Genomic DNA, 19,006 nt, shown 5'->3' with positions numbered 1-19,006 from the left:
TATTTGCTGAGTGAACTTTATTAAGTGTTAAGGATATATGGCGATACATGTGGTGTGCTGGTGCATTTGTGTGTAGGGGATAGGATTGTTATCATTGAGTTACATTCATTAACAGCCATTAGCCTTGATCCAATCGACATATTTGCAAACATTGGTGAATACATCCGGAAAACCTCGAGCGCATGGTACTCCACGAGAAACTAAACCGACAATTGTTTTGTCGCTATTGCGAATAACTCCGCTACCGCTGTCACCCTGTAATAAAATAAGCAAAAATTAAATCAAATTATAAATAATGAAGGGTAAAAAAGATGCAAAACAGACTAAAAACGGCTGTTTTTGGGGTCACTCTTTGTTCTGTTAATTATGGTTAATAAAATATTTATGGCCAAATATGGAAAAAAGTTCCGAAATAATTGAGAATTTAATAAATAAATAAATTATATATATATAATAAATATACATATATAATAAAAATAAATTATACATATATACATGTATATATCCTGAACGAACCGAGAATAATATCTTAAGCTGAATAATATCTTGCAATTAAGCGGGTATTTAAATAAGCATAATTATAACATATTGCCTTAAAAAAATATTAAAACTCCAAAAATAAAGATTAACGAAAAGAATTGTACATGTAAAAAATGAATGTTTCTATATTATAAGAATATAATTACGTTGCAAGCTCCAGTTCCCTTGGAGATAAGAGTACAGAATTCGGTGTCGTGAACGGGCATCAATATATGCTTCCTCTTACATTCGTCCCATGGCATGCAATTCGCCTCAATTTTTTGCAAATCGTTGTGTATGGGTCGCAGGAAACCCTTGGAACCCCAGGCTACGAGCGTAACGCCGTCTCCTTTCTCTATATCTGACGTTGGAAGTTTGATTGGTTGTGTATTTTCGTCGAACTTGATGGGCTGGGATAGCTGAAAAGATTTTTTATACGAATAAGTTGGAATATCGATCGATTAATTCGTCATCATATACCTATAGCATTACACAGAGATAATTTTCTCTTATTGTTAGAATTTACCCTGAAAATCATAGTAATCGTGTAGAACAATATGGTATTGTAAGAATTTTCGAAGAATTTCTCTCTCTAATTAATATTTTTACCACGATAAAAAATATTAATATTCACACAATAAGATATGTTCGATTAATTTTACTACGTACATATTAATATTTTTTATTGAGGTAAATATTAATTATAGAAACTCATAAATTTTTTCCCATATTGTCCCATGATTACCATAATTATAAGCAAGAAATATTTAATCAACATTATATAAATTTTTTAAACGTTCGGAATTAAAGCGAATGCAGCAGAATGTACTTCATTCAAGATCGAACCTTTATCAAACCGATGTCATGACTGCCATCTTCACCGTAGCCTTCATGAGCCTTCAGTTCCGCGATCTCGTGATGTACTCCGCCGCTGTTGAGATAAGTTGTTCCACTGACAACGGTTAAGCCTCGTGTACTCTTGAAAGGCTCTACGCAATGCGCGGCTGTGAGGATACATTTCGAACTAATTATACTACCGCCGCACGAATGTTGGTTGTTCAATCTGAGGGAGATGGCATGCGGCCATTCCTTGATGGTGGTGGGTGTTCCATTTACCAACTTCTCGGGCTCATCCGCATAGATTGCTACGAAACAAAACGTCGTATTATCTCGTAAATATGTGTGATAAACAAATTCATTTTTAAACATCAATAAAGTCATCTAAATAATTTTAAAACGCGATAACAATCTGCGAAAAAAATTGTAACACGCAGGAATGTTACTATATCGTTTAATTAGCAATTTTAATATTTTATTATTCTGCTCAGAAGTCTTAGGGAAAAAATTTTATATTTAAAAATTTATTTAATCCCATATTTCGAGCCACATATACGAAAAAATAAATTTTGTGGACAATTTCTATATATTTAAGTATTATAAAATAAAAATATACGGAAAGCGGAATGATTCAATGATTAATTATATTTTAGAGATTGTTAATTTAGCGAACGCGTATGTGTTCTTAAGTATTTGATATTAGACTTACCAACGAACGCCAAGGCGATCAGGATACACGTCAGCAGCCTCATTTTGCGTAGATACTCTTTACTTGATGCCGCGCCTGACAAATTTTGGGATATAGAAACGATCGATATGATATGCAGTACAGCTTATATACACGTCAAAATATGTACGCAGCTGCTTAACAAACTTAATTATGATATTGAATTTTAATCTTAATAAGATATGTGTTAATAATGATATTATTCTGTGAAAATTACGATCGCGTTAATAATGAGATTATCGCAGAACGTCACAGTTTAATGTTGGATTAAAGAAGATATTAAAATGATATTCTCTTATTTTTTTAGTAATATTGCAATATTGAGCAAAATATGATAAATTTTTATAGAAGTAATTCACGTTATATATTATATGTATATATATATATATATATATATATATATATATATATATAAGATAATAACAAATAAATTATTTATCGTTTGTGACAATATAGAATATCTGTAATTTAATTTTACATATGCATATAATATATATAGATGTTTTTATATGTGAAAGAATCAAAATTAATTTTAATTTTTAGAAATTATAATAAAAGAATTTTTAAATAATTTCTTATTTAAAAGGAGCTTTAGGTAACAACATGTTACATAAAATCCCTTGTTTATTTTTGGCAACACAATATACACACTAGATGAATTTGATTAAATAATAATAAATTTAAAAGGATACATTTCTAATTAATTTTTAGAGTATATATATCTATTTCGTATAATTCGACAGATTTATTAATTTATAAGGGAGAAATAATTAAATACTATTTATTTTGCTTAAATCATAAATAATGCAACACTACAATGCATACTGACGAATTTATAAAATGTGCATATAATGTTATAAGTAAAAATAATATTTATTACAAATGTGTGTGTTGATCATATAAATTCTCGTTATCTCACAATGTCTCGAAATCAGACACTGCCGGAACCTTTTAGATTTTTATTTCTTTCGATGTATAATTGATATAACCGTTCAATGTCTTTAAGCTGAAATAAATATAATATTTATGACAAATATTGGAGCATACTTTAACTATTAATGATAAATTAAAAAACAATTTTTTTATATTATTAATTTTGAAGATACATAATCTGACAATTAAATAATCGTTATTTAATATTTCTCATGTTTTTAATAGTAATTAATATTATATATCAGTATTTTTCAATATTACAATTTATTTAACTTTAATTAAAATATTTTTTTAATGATTGCATAAATAAAAAAGACATGCATAGGGTCTTGCATAAATAAAAAAAATTTTAGATTATATGAATAAAATTATTATAGATTCATCTCTATTTTGCAGAAAAAAATGTTATTTCTAATAATTTTATTTTTATTAGAATATATTTTTATAATCAAGATCGAACTCGTATAGAATTGTGTTAGTTCGCTTAGGTTACAAAGTATAGTTATTATCATAGGAAATAGCTTTCCCGCGATAAGATATAGCGATATGTTGTACGAATTATTATTGATTAGTAGATTTCTTGCTTTTTGAACTTTATTTTATTTTTACTCACATACGACTTCGTAAGCTCCTTTGCATTTGGCAAACAGAGAGCGGTCGCATGAAATAAAATTGATCATGTTAAATCAAATCTTTTTAATTAGCATCATAATTCATATTTTGCTGTGTTTGTGATAAGCCAATTATAATGAGCTGTATCATATTTATTTGCGCGAATAAAATTTCTTTTACTTAATAAATAATTTCTTTAACTTTGAGTTATTTGAATGGATGAAGGTGAATATAAAAGTAATTAATATTTTAAATAAAGTATATTGATCGCTGTATAATTTATGAGTTTAAGTTTTTGAAAAAAAATCTTCTCAAAATTAATTGTGACGTTAATTATATTAATTATAATTTGTTAAATAAGACATATAAGAAATTTTAGACATATAAGAAAAACCTGCATTAAATTCAAATCGATTTCAATATCGTTTCCGAAAATGACATATACTTGTAATTTAGAAAAAAATGTAGTAAAAATTTATGTGAAGCATTCTCTTTTGAACTTTTGTTCAACTATTAAATGTTCGAGAAGAAGCCTCTAATTAGAGCATTTGCTGAATGATCTTTATTAAGTATTAAGGGTGTGGCAATACATTGAAGAGAATTGTTGTTATTTTTAGAGAATATTCATTTTGTTCTGGATCCAAGTAGTAAATCTGGAAACATCAGTGTATACATCTGGGTAACCTTGCGCACATGGTCTTCCACCAGAGACCAGACCGATAATTGTTCTGTCGCTGTTGCGAATAACTCCGCTACCGCTGTCACCCTGTAACAAAATAAGCAAAGTTTATTCTCTTCGTTTCTTGCCATATACAATAAACAGAATTGATAATACAGTTCAATAAATATTTTTTTTTTAATACAAGAAAAGGGTTAATTATTTTCAACTTTTTTTATTAATTATGATTAATTTTTTGACACAGTTTTTATTTTCTTGTTATTAATTCTGGCTTTCAAATTGCTACATTTTATAGTATTTGATGCGTTTGTTAAATTTTGTTAAATTAAAGTTCTATCAATTATAGTTAATAAAATTTTCACGATTAAATATGGGAAAGAAATTGCGAGTTCAAAAATTGAGAATTTAATAAATAAATTATATATGTAATATGTTTTGTGAGAAGCAAAATGGAAAATATTATAAAATCTATATCTTAAGAATAATTCTGATTGAATTAAGTGCGTATTCAAGCAAGCATATAATTACAAAATACAATATAAATAATGTACCTAAATAATATAAAAGTATCAAGCGTTATAAAAGTATATTATATAATTACGTACATTGCAAGTTCCAGTTCCAGTTCTGATGAGGGTACAGAATTCGTTCGGGTGGACTTCCATAAAGTTTTGATGGCGTGTCTGACACTCAGGTTGGAGCATAACTTGCGCGTTCAATTTTTGCAAATTATTGTGTACAGCTTGCCTGAAACCTACAGAGCCCCAAGCTACGATCGTAACACCTTCACCTCTCACCGAATTCGACTTCGGAAGCCCGACCAGCTGTTGGCTGCGGTTGAAAGTAATAGGAGTTGCTAACTGAAAATATTTTTTATACAAATATGCTGGAATATCGATCGTTATTCTGTCATAATTTTGTATGTAATAATGTATATAGCAAGACTTATCTTACCTTAATTAAACCGATATCAAAACCAGCATGTCTTCCCGGGTAATTTGGATTGTAGTTTTCGTGGGAGACCCATCGCTCTATTCGGTGAGCAACTCCGCCCTGATTAAGGTAAGTTGTACCAGTGACAACGGTTAAGCCTTGTGTACTCCGGAACTGTATGCAATGCGCGGCTGTGAGGATAAACCGGTTATTAATTATGGTACCGCCGCATATATGCTGATTGTTCATTCTGATGGATACGGCTTGCGGATTTTCTTCGATGCTGGTGGGTATTCCATTTACCAGTTTCTCAGGTTCATCCGCATAGACTCCTATGGAACAAATCGTATTATTTCGTAAATATGTGTGATGTATAGAATCATTTTTCAACATCGGCAAAATTATTGAAAATATTTTAAACGCGATGTCAATCTGCAAAAAAAATGTAACACGCAAGAATATTACTATCGTTTAATTTCAATATTTTATAATTTAATAGATAATTAATATAATAGAATATATAGATAATTTTAATATTTCGTTATTTCTGCTCAGAAATTCTAAAGAAAAAATTTTACGCGACATATAAGAAAGAATTACTTTTAATAAAGATGATTTTGTTTTAAATATATCTAGATAAAAAATAAAATTATATGACGATTTATCTAGATAATTTTTTAGATAATAATTTTTAAGACTGCTTATGTAAACAGTTATTTAAAAAATGCAAATTATAAAATGGATATAAAAATATATGTATTCATATTTTTATTTATAAATTTTTATCGCTTACTGCTTAAGTTCTACTATTTAAGTATTTTTATGTGCTATGATTCTAAATCAAAATTATCTGAAAATTATTTCACATAATTTAGTAAAAATAATATTTTTTTTCATCTAAGATGTAGATATAATACATATTTTTATTATCTATATAAAGATAAAATGACGCCAAAGTTTCATCTAGATGATCATCTAGATAATTTTATTTAGATAACAGCAAACACTGCATATGTATTATATTAGTTTTTAAAGTATTATATATTAGATTTACCAACGATCGCCAAGGCGATCAGGATACACGTCAGTTGCCTCATTTTGCCTCTTCGCTCTTGATATCGCGCCTGACAAAGATTGGAAAGCACAATAACGACTAATATTATACGCAGCACAATTTATATACACGTTAAAATATGTACACAGGTGAACAGCACTAATTGCAATTTCTTCTTTATCGCGTTAATAGTGAAATTATTTTGATTGCGTTAATAATGACGCATTTAATGCAAAGTTACGTAATATTGAATTAAAAAAAATATAACTGCCATACTTTATTGCTTCTCTATTTATTTAATTATATATTTAACAGTATTGCAATATTGTGCAAAAAACGTGATACATTTTCGTGGAAATAATTTAAGTTATACATATATAATAAAGATAATAAATAAATCCTTTGTAACATCTTTATGCTAAAATTTAATATTATAAGATATAAATTAAGATATAATTAAATCTTAAGGATATGAGTTCTTTAATGTGTGACAGTCCCAAAGACAGTCGTTTTATAGGTATGCTATGAAGAACAAAAATTTTGAAATTTTTTTTTAATTTGAAAAAGTTTATATAAGAGATGTTTTTTGTAACACAATATATAAATCAGATCTATATTCTGTTAAATAAAACCAAATTTAAAAAATATCTCTATAATTATATTTTTATGGTATAACATTTGTTTGATATAAATCAACGATTGCAAATTTGTGATGAATAAAATTTACTCATCGTATGTTATATAAAAAAAAAGAAACATTATTTTATTTAAATGATTAATGAAACGTTAATATATATAATATTAATATATGGATACAATTTATTCTAATTATTAATATTCTTTAAATATTATTTGTTATTTAAATTTAAATGCACAATTTTAAGAAAGTAAAAATAAAATTGTAATAATTCATCTATTTTGTGGAAGAGATTTTTTATTGAATTTGTAATGATTAATTATTTACAATATCTTCATATATCAAATTTGGCAAAGAATTTTAACTTTAGTTTGTTTACATATAAAACGTAGTCATTATCATAAGGAGCAGCTTTTCAGCAGTTTGTTGATACAAATCATTATGATCAGTAGATTTCTCATTTTCTTCGGTTTTAACAAGTTTGTCAAGTGCTTTTTTTCTGATCTTAATCAAGATTCTTTATCGAGTAAGAAAATTAGTATCTGAATTAGCATCACAATTCGTATTTTACCATGTTCGTAATAAACCAATAACCGTATCGCAAAATTTCTCCTATTGCGCAATAGAGATAAGCAAATATATATATTATATTAACAGATATACCTTTATGATGAAAGTTAAACACAAAGTTATCGTGACGTTGAATTAAACGGATGAATGAATATACATAATGTAGGTAATTAATCTTTATTATGTTTCGAATGAAGAACACTGTTCGTTTTACAATTATAAGTTTAAGAAATTCGCTATGTTTAAAGGTCTATATAGATGTTTTACAGATGTACATAATATATCGCACATGTTTTCGAGACGTCCTTAGCTATAACTTTGTGAAACCGTGTGTTTCTCTCTTATTATTAATTCACTGAAATTGTGAGGTGCAACAATTGATGTGAAAGTTTTCCATGCTGATCCTGCTGTAACTTTCATAAACAGTTATCCTTTTGCCAAGTTCCGATATTACACACTTGACTGTAGACGACCAAATTAGCTTCCACACTGTAACTATGCATAATTAATCTAGTTTATGTCTGTTAATGAAAATGACTATCATAGATTATATCTAACAATAAGTATATAAATATATCACTCGATCGTTTCTTGTACAAGTATCTTGCGATATTGTATACTCGTATGTATATACTATAAGTTAGAAATAAATAACACAATAATTTTACACATGACATGTCTAAAAAAATAATTTAAACATTTCTACTGTTTTTGAAGACATATAGAATGATTATTGTTAAAGACAAAGGTGATTCGAAGACATGGTGATTAGGAAAAGTAATATAGGATAAATAAAAATTTCCGATTTTGTGTTCTCAACATTTCAAGATTCTCAATCTTTTTAATCAGAATAATATATTAAAATGTATAAAAAAATTATTAATTAATTTAAACTAATATATATTTTTTTTCATACGAGAAAGATATATATGCCAGATTTTTTTTTCTTCTCTGGTTATGTGCAATTATATTTTATTTATATAGAATACGTCCAATAGAAAAAAATTTATTATATAAATTATTATTATACACTATAGAGCATATTAATATTTTACACCTATAGATTATTTTTATATTATCATAGTAACATAGATACCAATGCATTAAAATGCTACGCTAAAACTCCTGAAAATCTTCTCTTCATTCACGATAGGCCAACAAAAATGATATATAACCGCCCGAAGTCTTTATCAGCTGAAATAATATATTTATAGAAGAAAATGTACGTTGCGTGCTTATTAATCATTTAATAGTATAGATAATGATTTTTATTTCTTATTATTTACTTATTTAATATATTTACTTATTTAATGAATATTTTATACGATTATATATAGATATATAGACTTTGTATATTGCTTCAATGAAAAAAGATGTGTGTTTTGATTTATAATTTATAAAGATATTTTTTAAACTTTCTCTTAAATTGTTTTTATAACATACAGCATTTGCTTATGAATGTTCATCCAATAGATCTTTAAAAATATTTTTTACATTTATTATCGATATCATAGATTAAAAGATTTTAAATGCTTTCATTACAACATTTATAAGCAATTATAAGTTATATGTATAACACCTAACACGCACAGAAAATATGAAATATGTAAAGAATGTCGTTTATTGATATGTTAAATTGTGATCTATCTTACATTACAAAGCGTAGACATTGTCATAGGGAATAATTTCCCCGCAGTAATATATAGCGGTTTATTGGCCCGAATCATTAGAATCAATAAAGTTTTCGCTTTCCGTGGCTCCAATTTGTACCACTTGTATTCGCATGCGGCCTCAAAAATTTCGTTGCACTTAAGAAACAATTGGGGACCAGAATTAAATTATTTATTAAATTTATTAGACAATTTATATATTCAAATTCTAACATTTATCTTTATGAAAGAGACTTTTGGAAAATTGTTTGAAAATATTATTACGACATTTTTGTAATCATAAAAAAGTAATCAAATAAAATAATAATAATACAAGAATAAAATAAAGTAATCAGTAACAAAATATCTTTTACTGCATTGTAAGATATCGCAATATGAGCTGAAAAAAATTATATTGTTGAAAGTAAACTTTTAAATATAATTATTATATAAATTTAGCGTCTCTAGAAATATATATAATCCAATATAATAAACACTGATTAATTTATAGCCATAAAGCAAAGAAAAAAACAGTTTGGTTAAAAAAATAAAATAATTGTTCCTTTTGATATACTCACTTGAGTGACTAAAATTTCACCTACGATACAGTATAAACACATGTGTGCGAATGCAGCGACAGAAGCACTAGCAATGAAAAGAAATCGGGAGAAAGAGAGATCATAACCTTGTGTTATTACCTAGAAAAGTATGTACAATTAGTATAAATAAATAAAAGAATATATTAATTAATTATGCAATAACGCATACAAATTGAATATTTAAATTTTTAACAGAAAATACGAGCAAAAAAATAAAATTTTTTACAAGAATATTTTATGATCAAATATCTACGCTTTCATTAGAAACTCGCGAAAAATTCTACACCTTATATATCCGTCACACTGCGCGGTTTGCGCGAAACTGATTCTCGTTTCTCGTGCGAGGTATTCGAAGGTATCGCGTGCGCGAAACCGAGGTCACGTGCCCTCTGATCACGTGACAACTGGTCATGTGACCATCGGTCCCCGCGCTCGCGATATTTTGTACGAGAATCAGTCTTGTGCGAGCTGCGCACCGTACTGGAGGGGTGGAGTGTACTATCTGATCACGTAATCGGTTTCGCGCGACTCGTGCAGGGCAGTGGACGCGTACAGACAAAGATATTTTCATCGATAGATTCTTCTAGAAAAGTATATTTTTTGTTTTCTGTTAAAAATGTATATATTGAATTGTTATGAATCATGAAATTAATAAATATATTTCTATGCATGCATTACAATAATAATTTTATACATGCATTGCAATATCTAAGGTTTTATTATCAAAGAATAATATAACTACGCTTCGCGCATGTAATTATATTAGAATAAACTAAATAAAATGAGAAAAAAATATATAAATATAGATACATCTATACAAAATAGTTCTCAAACAATACAATAGAAATTCGGAAATTAAAATTATGTATATAATAGAAATTCAATAAATTGAAATTATATTATATTATATAATGGAAATTCGAGTATTAAAATTATGTACATAATAGAAATTCGGGAATTAAAATTATGTACATAATAAAAATTCGGGAATTAAAATTATGCACATAATAGAAATTCGGCGAATTAAAATTATATACATAATAGAAATTCGGCGAATTAAAATTATGGTTAAATTCATAGCATCAAGTAACTGTCATCGCGAAATAAAAATTTGACTTTTGTATAATAAATAATAGAAATAATATCAAAGGCGCGTGCAAAGCGCACTTGTGTAGTTTATTGTTTCAATAGATTACTTATAATGCAAATACTCTTTGATTAGGATTTCTATATTATATTAAGATTTAAAATATGTTCATGTTTGATTCAGGTTTAGACTCTTAGACCTTGCAGTTATAACTAACAAGGGAAGTTCGGCAAGTGTAAAATTCAAAAAAATCTGAAACTTTGTATAAGTTTAGAGTAGATGAACCTAATCACGAAACAATTTTTTTTAGCTGCTGATATTCGGTTTTAGGGGTGCAGCATCCCCTTAAATAAAATCGGTGTTTACGTTTTTAAGCGAATATCGCCGAAATAATGAGAAATATAAAAAAATGTTTCCAGCAAAAGTTTTATGGTTTCGAAAGCTCTTTATAATGGCATGATCATATTTTGCAAAAATGTTTAATTTTTCAAAATACCCCCACCACGCATCTTTTTTTTTTCATATTTAAATTTTTCTTGCAACTAAAATTAAAGTTTATTTCGCGCCAAATTCAACCATATATAATAAAGTTGCGATCCGTAAACGTGTTTTTGAGAAATAAACTGAAAACATCCATACAGGGTATGCTGTCAATTTTATCGGCCCGCTAATTTTGGCTACGACTTCTCTTTCTCCCCTTCTCTCTGTAATTTTTCGCAATACAAGATAACGATGAAACAGATGTTCGTAATAAATCTAATCACGTAACTGATTTTTGTATATTACACATTTTATAAATAATATAGTAGTCAAAATATATCGTAAGAGAAAAATCAAAGTTATCGATAAAGTAATTTCTGATTTAGACCTTTGGTAAAAAAAATTAAAGATTATCGTCTAGAATGAAATAAACACGGATGCACTAACGTATATGTAATATTTCCTGTTATGTACGTCATTATATTTATGAAAACGTTATCAACTTTGAATAGTTGAAAGGTTGAAGGATTATCGAGATTGATGTGATGCAATAAAAGGGAAGGTTATGGGAAGGTTATCTTTAATGTTCGTTTTCCTTATACAATTAGTATAAAAGCCATCCGCTTCTGCATTTCATTCATGTTATTTAATATATTGTACGTGTGATACTTTCTGTGGGAAAGTTTCATATAACATTTATTCAAGCATTTATGTCAAAATGTTGGCCATAAATACGGCGAACGTTATAAATTTGTTAATTACAACGTTTCACATTGCAAATCTCGCTGTCACTCCTGTTAATCATCGTGAAGTAGAACTCCAAAATTTCAAATTTAATAAGGGATTCTCTAAAAGACGATATTACGATTGAATATGATTGGGGACTTGATTTTGATGATCTATCGGAACCTCAAGCTGTACGTAGTTTATTTCTCAAAAACACGTTTACGGATCGCAACTTTATTATATATGGTTGAATTTGGCGTGAAATAAACTTTAATTTTAGTTGCAAGAAAAATTTAAATATGAAAAAAAAAGATACGTGGTGGGGGTATTTTGAAAAATTAAACATTTTTGCAAAATATGATCATGCCATTATAAAGAGCTTTCGAAACCATAAAACTTTTGCTGGAAACATTTTTTTATATTTCTCATTATTTCGGCGATATTCGCTTGAAAACGTAAACACCGATTTTATTTAAGGGGATGCTGCACCCCTAAAACCGAATATCAGCAGCTAAAAAAATTGTTTCGTGATTAGGTTCATCTACTCTAAACTTATACAAAGTTTCAGATTTTTTTGAATTTTACACTTGCCGAACTTCCCTTGTAAGTAATTAAAGTAATTAAGATTTAAAAAAATATTTTCTTCAGCTTTTTTATAAGATGTTAAATTTTTATATTTTATAGTATTTTATCTCTGTAAGAAATAATCAGCAAATTAAATTTGGAAATAGAAAATACTTACAGTAACGATTAAAAATCCATGCACAGTGAACATTAGAGAAAACCAAATCAGAATTCCAAGCAACATCAAAGTAAACGTATCTTCAATAATTTTGATAGATCTGTAAAAAATGTTATTATACTGACATTATTTGATTTTACTCATTCTTTTATATAAATAAAAAATAAAAGTTATATAATTCAATAATTAATATATTATAAATATTAAAATGTGAAACGTGTTTTTCTCGTTTAAAAGTGATATAAAATACGTCTCCTATATAATTTTTGTTTTATAATCTTTCTTTAATCTACACGTAATAATTATTATTAGTTTTATAAGATTTTTCAATGACCAAGTTTTTCTTTATTTTCAAAATTCAACATACAACATATAAAAAAACATAGATAGAACTTGAATTACTTATGTTTCATGAGGATAAAGACAAAATAACAAGACGAAGGGCGACATAAAACCTAATAAGACGTCTGTGATCCTGCACATTGTACGACAGGGTATTGTAGAAGTCATTCTGGTCGAGATGAAGGATACGCGTTTTGAGGTTTTCTAGTTGACCGCAGACGTGGAAAATCAGCAACCCTAGCAGATTGTCCGTACTGGTAAAGATAGCACCGGCTGATATCATACCGATACTCTGCAAAATTAACGTTATTTCGTAGGATGGACTTCTATTTGTATCGTATATGTAATACGTTGGCATCAGCAGCCAATGATCTGGATCACTCGTATTCGTCACGTATGCAGGTGTTATGACACCGAACGTCGATAGCAACATGGCGAAAATAAATGTGCACACAACCATGAAATATCCGCATATCGTGATTATGCGCGCGATTCGCGCTCGTTTTATCATAATATCCCTTTCTCTCTTCATCTTGAACTTTAACCAGTCCTCTTTGACCATTCTCAAGATAGGTGCGAGCTCTGCGATATTACTTTCGTTTGTATTATTATAAAGAAACTACTAAATTTTATAAATTGTCATAAAAAATTATACTAAAAAAACATTATAATTATAATCAGAGTTGAGCAGATGTGTATTTCAAAGTACCTATCTGAGATATGTATTTAAGTATGTATCTTATTTAAATACAGTATATATAAAGACTGAATATTAAAGTATTTTGAATTTTGTAATTGATTATTTAATATAAATGTATATTTAAATGTATTTATGTAATTATACAGGGTGTTACAAAAGTACCGGAACAGCAGAATAACTCGAAAAATATGAGTCCTAGAAAAAATGCTAAGTATTGGGTTTTCATGATTTTTCCTGGCTATTTGAACGTCAGATTAGTATAACTAGTATTTAAATAAATTTAAAAACCAAAGTATTTCAATAGAAGTTAAATATATGTTAAACAGTATCTGGTATTTAAATATTTTGTTTTTCAACATATCTGTCCAACCCTGATTATAATTATAACTAAAAATATTATTATAAAAAGACTACTAGATTATATAAATTTTGACAGAAAAGAAAATTATAATTCAAAAAAACTATAATTATAATACAAATAAAAATAATGTATTAATTGTAGACAAAATTAATATATGAGCAGATTTATCGTAATTTCTAATAATAGCGATAAATTATTTTTTTTGCATAATTATACAAAATTACATTTACCTTTAGACTTGCGCCACAGGATACAAGTTTTAAGTATTACGATGAGAAACGGTAAAGTGTATTGCAGATTATCAATCATCAACATGAAATCGCCCCAGATCCTGATGAGCGCATGTATACTTGGGATGAGACAGCTACAAATCATCACGATTAATATCGAGATTATTCGTACATTGAATTTTCTCTGTTCAGTTTCGTTATTGTCTGGCCAGGCACCGAGCAATTTTAGACAAGCTCGATTTATGGCGATAGCCCATTCATAATCTGTTAAACGTGGTTGCAACTTTAGTTGAATGAGTTGAAACGAAACTCTTGAATTTTTGTGATGTTTATATAACATTAAAATAAAATTTAGCGTAGTGAATGATTGGTTTTGGAGATGATCTATTAAAATCATCTTAATATTATTTTGAAAATAGATGATCGAATAGATCATCTCCATGATTGACTATATCCATTTATTTTATAATAAAATATAATTTAAAATATTATTTATATGTTGTATTTGCTGGAATGCGTTATACATAAACATATGTATATGTATATAATATATATGTGCTTTAATAAAATAGTCTCGTAAAAAGTAGACGCACACCTATATCTCCCGAATGTATCGAAACATCCATTTCGATGGTTGCGAAGAGACTGACGAATTTCTTTTTGGAGGCAATTGTAGATACCTCTAATATTTCCATTGTCGGATGGTAAAAATAAAAGTTAGCAAAACTTTGGAATTTTATTCCACGGGTGCATATACCGTTCATGAATAGATAATGAAGAAAATAACAGGTAATGGAAACATGATGTTTGTAACCCTTCACAATTCACTCTTTTCTAATAAAAAAAAGAGCAGCTTAAATGCGAATAAAAAGAACGAACATTATCAACGCAGGGCCGCATTTACAAACTATTAGTCTACAAACGAGAAATATAGTAACGAATAAAGAGAAATGAAATATTAAATTTAATTTTTATTACATCAATAATTTAGAGATAAGTAGCTATTTTTAAATTAATTTTTATTGCTTACCGCTGTCGCAAAATGACTTTCTTCGAAAAAATAAGGATTCTCCCGGAATGTTTTGAACTGAAAATTTCTAAAGCCGATCCTGCTGTATACTGCTTATAGATTCACTATTTCACGGAAACTACGAGACACGAGAAGAGTTATACAATTTCTTTTTTAACCTGATATTCATAACTTTAAAATAATTCTCTTGTGTCGTGAGCTTTTCTCCCCTTGCATTCTAATAAACTTACACAGTTACGAGATCAAGTATAGACTATTGTGAACATGCTGTTAACGTTCAACACAACATACTACTATCAGTGCATTATTAATGGCGACTCTACACCATATCCTTACACAGAATAAATGAATGCAATTGTATTTTGTCTGTACGTTGATACGTATCGTGTACTTTACATCAGTATCGCTTTTATATATAAATAATCTTATATAAATTTACTCATTCTATAAATAAAAGTATTAGAATTAGCAAAAAATTAATAGTTTACGAAATATGCTATATTGTGATATATAAGATGTAATATCTTAAATCTATTCATCGATTTATCTGTCATACAAGATTTACTTACAGCGCACATAAACTCTATAAAATTATCAATTTTATAATACTTGGATTATTTTAAATCTTTTCTTACATATTTTGTAATTGTAGCAAAAATGTAGGTCATATTATTTTTGTCATATACATGTACATCGTCTTTGTTGTAAAAATTCTCATACATTAAAAGATTAAATTAGTTTAATTAGTATAAATTTAATTAGCTACATAATTAATTTACAATAAATTAATTACATATTATTGTAATAACAAAAGCTTTGCACTAATAATGCAATTTTTGTTTATCGATAATAACACTATGATGTCGTATTGACTTTTTAGATGAACGTTTCTAATTTAATTACCAATGTGCCAATAAGACCGATATATAACCGCCCGATGTTTTTAATAACTGCAATATAAAATATTTATATAAATATGTATATAGCATAATTTTAAAATGGAAATATGATTTCAAGTATTTAATCTTCGAAATTATTAAAAGATATTTTCTCTTTCCATTCGCATATTATTGATTGTTCCTTATTTATTTAAGATAATTGATTTGTAATATATATATATATATATATATATATCGATATATATTGTTTTTGCATTGTGAGCACAAAATAAACAAAATTTAAAGATATTTTATATACTTTGTAATAAAAAAATTTTATTATTTGTTTAGTGATCCATAATTTTCAACGAAACATCTTTAATATTTTATTTTTTAGGCAAAATAGGCAAAATTTTTTATTATAATTTTTTAAAAATATTTAATTAATTTTTTGAAACTATTTTAGTCATTTTAAATCTTACGCTGCAAAACGTAGCCATCGTCATAGGAAAGAGCTTTCCTGCAGTAAGGTACAGCGAATTCGCCTACCGCGCAATGAAGGAACATATGCGTGAACGTATTGATAAACGATATCAGAATGTAGATTAATCGGGCGATGGATAAATTGCGACCTTGTGTAATTATCTAAGCAATTTAGCAAAGATGAGTAAACATAATTAGAATTTTTTCAAATAAATGTGTCTAAATTGAAATTAAAAAATACATTTAATCGGATCGATTAAATTAAAATGAAGCTCTAACAAGCATTTCTCTTTAAAAATAGCTCTTCAAAGAGAATTTATTGAAATAAAAAGAATGGTCATACTTTTGTGAGAATTTTTCTTTTTGTATATTTATACTATTTTTTTATATTATTTAGGACAAAATGATAGAAGCTCGATGCGCAGAAAGTTAATTAGTTTTCTTAAATGATATAATTAAAGAAATAAATTATATTTACAATTAGTTTCTTATTGCAGAAAAATACGCGTAAATATATAAGTTACAGAAAAAATACTTGCAGTAACAAATAAATATCCGTACAGAGCAAAGAGTATGCCGAAATAAATTAGTAGCCCAAGCAGCATTAAAGTAAACGTGTCGTCAATTATTTTGATAGATCTGTAAAAAAATGATAATAAACAATAAAATAGTAATAGATATTATATTTCGCTTTATACCTATCTTTTTTGTTTTTTGAAATATAAGTATCAAAAATTTATATAATTCAAAACTCGTGCAACTTTTTATAAAAGATTTATACAAGTAATAAATTAAATTATTACTGCGAAAAATTGTTTTAGAAGCTACAAATATGTTAAATAAATTTTCCGCCAATAAAATCTCTTGCCACTGATTTACGAATTCATTTCGATATGAGATGGATTCTTAAATTAAAAAAAGGAGAAAAGAAGATAAAATATTTAATTTTACAGTAAATTCTCGGGAAAAAATTTTATATATAATTATATGTGAAATATGTCCATTTTTATAATTTATATATAAAAATTATAAGGGTTCATGTATAAACATGTCAAATTATATATGAAACATATATATTTACATATTACATGAAGAAATACTTATTTATATATATATATATATACATATATATGAATTTATATAAATATATATAAACAAGCACTTTTATCTAATTATATATGGACACATTTCATATATAATTTTGCGATGATATGTATAATTTTATATATTTCTATATAATTTTATATCGTTATATATAAAAAATTAGTTCACGGGTTAATGAATTTCTGTTTCTCTCTTGATATTATGTGTATGAGACCTCATAAGACGTGCATGCTCTTGCACGTTGGCCGATAGGGAGTCCTCGAAGCGATGAAATTCCACATTTAGGATACGCGCTTTGAGATTCTCGAGCTGGCCGCATACGTGAAAGACTAGACCTCCCATGAAGGTGTCCGTATTGGTGTACGTATTCGCGGTCGCCATCAAACTGAGGCCTTGCAGAAAAAAAGTGATCTCGTAAAGCGGACTCTCATTAGTGTTGTACATGTAATAAGTCTGCAGAGGCATTAATCGGCCCGGATCGGTAATATTCGTCAGGTATCTCAAGGATATACCGAAGCTGGGAAAGATCACAACCAGAATGTACGAGATGAACATGACGAAGTATCCCCATTTCATTATCAGGCGTGCAGTTTGCGCGCGTCTTATCATAATTTCTCGTTCCTCCTCCGTTTTTGATCTCGTCCAGTCTTCTTTCACCATTTTTAAAACCGGTATCAAAACTATGTGAAATCAAATGGAATTATGATGTCAGTTTTGCAATTAAATTAATATCATGAATATAATAAACATGAAAAATGATAAGAATTATATAGAAAAAAATAATACAAATATAAGAAAATAAATGTATGATATATTCTATAAAATTCTTTTTCTTTTTTTTTTATAATTTTGATTGACAGAACCGAAAGGAGAAAAAATAACGAAACTATTTCGGGTTTATATTTTAATTTTTTATTGTATATTTAAGTATTTTTATTAAAAAAACGATCGTTATATATCACTCGCTTTTATTTATGAATATTATTTGAAGATTCACTGTTCATTGTAAGAGAGAAATTTTTGTTACTGTATAAAAATATATAACTATCCAGGAAAAAAGCACCTGCGTATCCCGAGTGTGCCGAGACATCCAT

General features: G+C 27.5%; 3 protein-coding genes and 1 pseudogene across 4 annotated transcripts; all 4 read right to left on the bottom strand.

Moving 5' to 3' along the window:
• On the bottom strand, positions 1-2,158 carry LOC114938629 (chymotrypsin-1-like). Its single transcript, XM_029312632.2, has 4 exons — positions 2,066-2,158; positions 1,366-1,664; positions 687-938; positions 1-255 (listed from the first exon to the last, which is right to left on the bottom strand). Exons 1-4 carry the CDS (start codon positions 2,106-2,108, stop codon positions 109-111), a joined length of 741 nt encoding a protein of 246 aa, XP_029168465.2. The 5' UTR covers positions 2,109-2,158; the 3' UTR covers positions 1-108.
• Positions 2,159-4,027: 1,869 nt separating this feature from the next.
• Positions 4,028-6,499, bottom strand: LOC114938627 (chymotrypsin-2-like). 2 transcript variants are annotated; one of them, XM_029312630.1, is made up of 4 exons: positions 6,295-6,499; positions 5,262-5,572; positions 4,913-5,167; positions 4,028-4,394 (listed from the first exon to the last, which is right to left on the bottom strand). In XM_029312630.1, exons 1-4 carry the CDS (start codon positions 6,335-6,337, stop codon positions 4,242-4,244), a joined length of 762 nt encoding a protein of 253 aa, XP_029168463.1. In that variant the 5' UTR covers positions 6,338-6,499; the 3' UTR covers positions 4,028-4,241. The 2 variants fall into 2 exon arrangements, with proteins under 2 accessions (XP_029168463.1, XP_029168462.1); XM_029312629.2 differs by lacking the exon at positions 6,295-6,499 and having other exon boundaries at positions 5,262-5,693.
• A 1,163-nt stretch (positions 6,500-7,662) lies between these two features.
• On the bottom strand, positions 7,663-14,669 carry LOC114938776 (odorant receptor 10-like). Its single transcript, XM_085486775.1, has 7 exons — positions 14,418-14,669; positions 13,240-13,708; positions 12,785-12,884; positions 9,729-9,848; positions 9,154-9,309; positions 8,598-8,695; positions 7,663-7,996 (listed from the first exon to the last, which is right to left on the bottom strand). The coding sequence occupies exons 1-6, from the start codon at positions 14,560-14,562 to the stop codon at positions 8,642-8,644; spliced, it is 1,044 nt and encodes a 347-aa protein (XP_085342901.1). The 5' UTR covers positions 14,563-14,669; the 3' UTR covers positions 7,663-7,996; positions 8,598-8,641.
• A 1,677-nt stretch (positions 14,670-16,346) lies between these two features.
• LOC146721413 (uncharacterized) lies at positions 16,347-19,006 on the bottom strand (annotated as a pseudogene).

The sequence above is a fragment of the Nylanderia fulva genome, unplaced genomic scaffold (genome assembly GCF_048542155.1).
Source record: "Nylanderia fulva isolate GAGA-0341 unplaced genomic scaffold, ASM4854215v1 Scaffold48, whole genome shotgun sequence".
Taxonomy (NCBI): Eukaryota; Metazoa; Arthropoda; class Insecta; order Hymenoptera; family Formicidae; genus Nylanderia; species Nylanderia fulva.
Note: the sequence above shows the minus strand (reverse complement) of the source record. Positions and strands in the feature narration are given on the sequence as shown.

Bases quoted from the DNA above. Each gene is read 5' to 3' on its own strand.
- LOC114938629 (XM_029312632.2), bottom strand. From the start codon at position 2,108: ATGAGGCTGCTGACGTGTATCCTGATCGCCTTGGCGTTCGTTG. The intron at 939-1,365 runs GTTCGATCTTGA...AAATCTTTTCAG, and splicing joins ATGACATCGGTTTGATAAAG to CTATCCCAGCCCATCAAGTT. The intron at 256-686 runs GTAATTATATTC...ATTTTATTACAG, and splicing joins AGGGAACTGGAGCTTGCAAC to GGTGACAGCGGTAGCGGAGT.
- LOC114938627 (XM_029312629.2), bottom strand. From the start codon at position 5,633: ATGTTGAAAAATGATTCTATACATCACACATATTTACGAAATAATACG. The intron at 5,168-5,261 runs GTAAGATAAGTC...AAATATTTTCAG, and splicing joins TTGATATCGGTTTAATTAAG to TTAGCAACTCCTATTACTTT. The intron at 4,395-4,912 runs GTACGTAATTAT...ATTTTGTTACAG, and splicing joins CTGGAACTGGAACTTGCAAT to GGTGACAGCGGTAGCGGAGT.
- LOC114938776 (XM_085486775.1), bottom strand. From the start codon at position 14,562: ATGATTTGTAGCTGTCTCATCCCAAGTATACATGCGCTCATCAGGATC. The intron at 13,709-14,417 runs GTAAATGTAATT...GTAATATCGCAG, and splicing joins CCTGTGGCGCAAGTCTAAAG to AGCTCGCACCTATCTTGAGA. The intron at 8,696-9,153 runs GTAAGATAGATC...ATATTATTTCAG, and splicing joins CAATGTCTACGCTTTGTAAT to CTGATAAAGACTTCGGGCGG.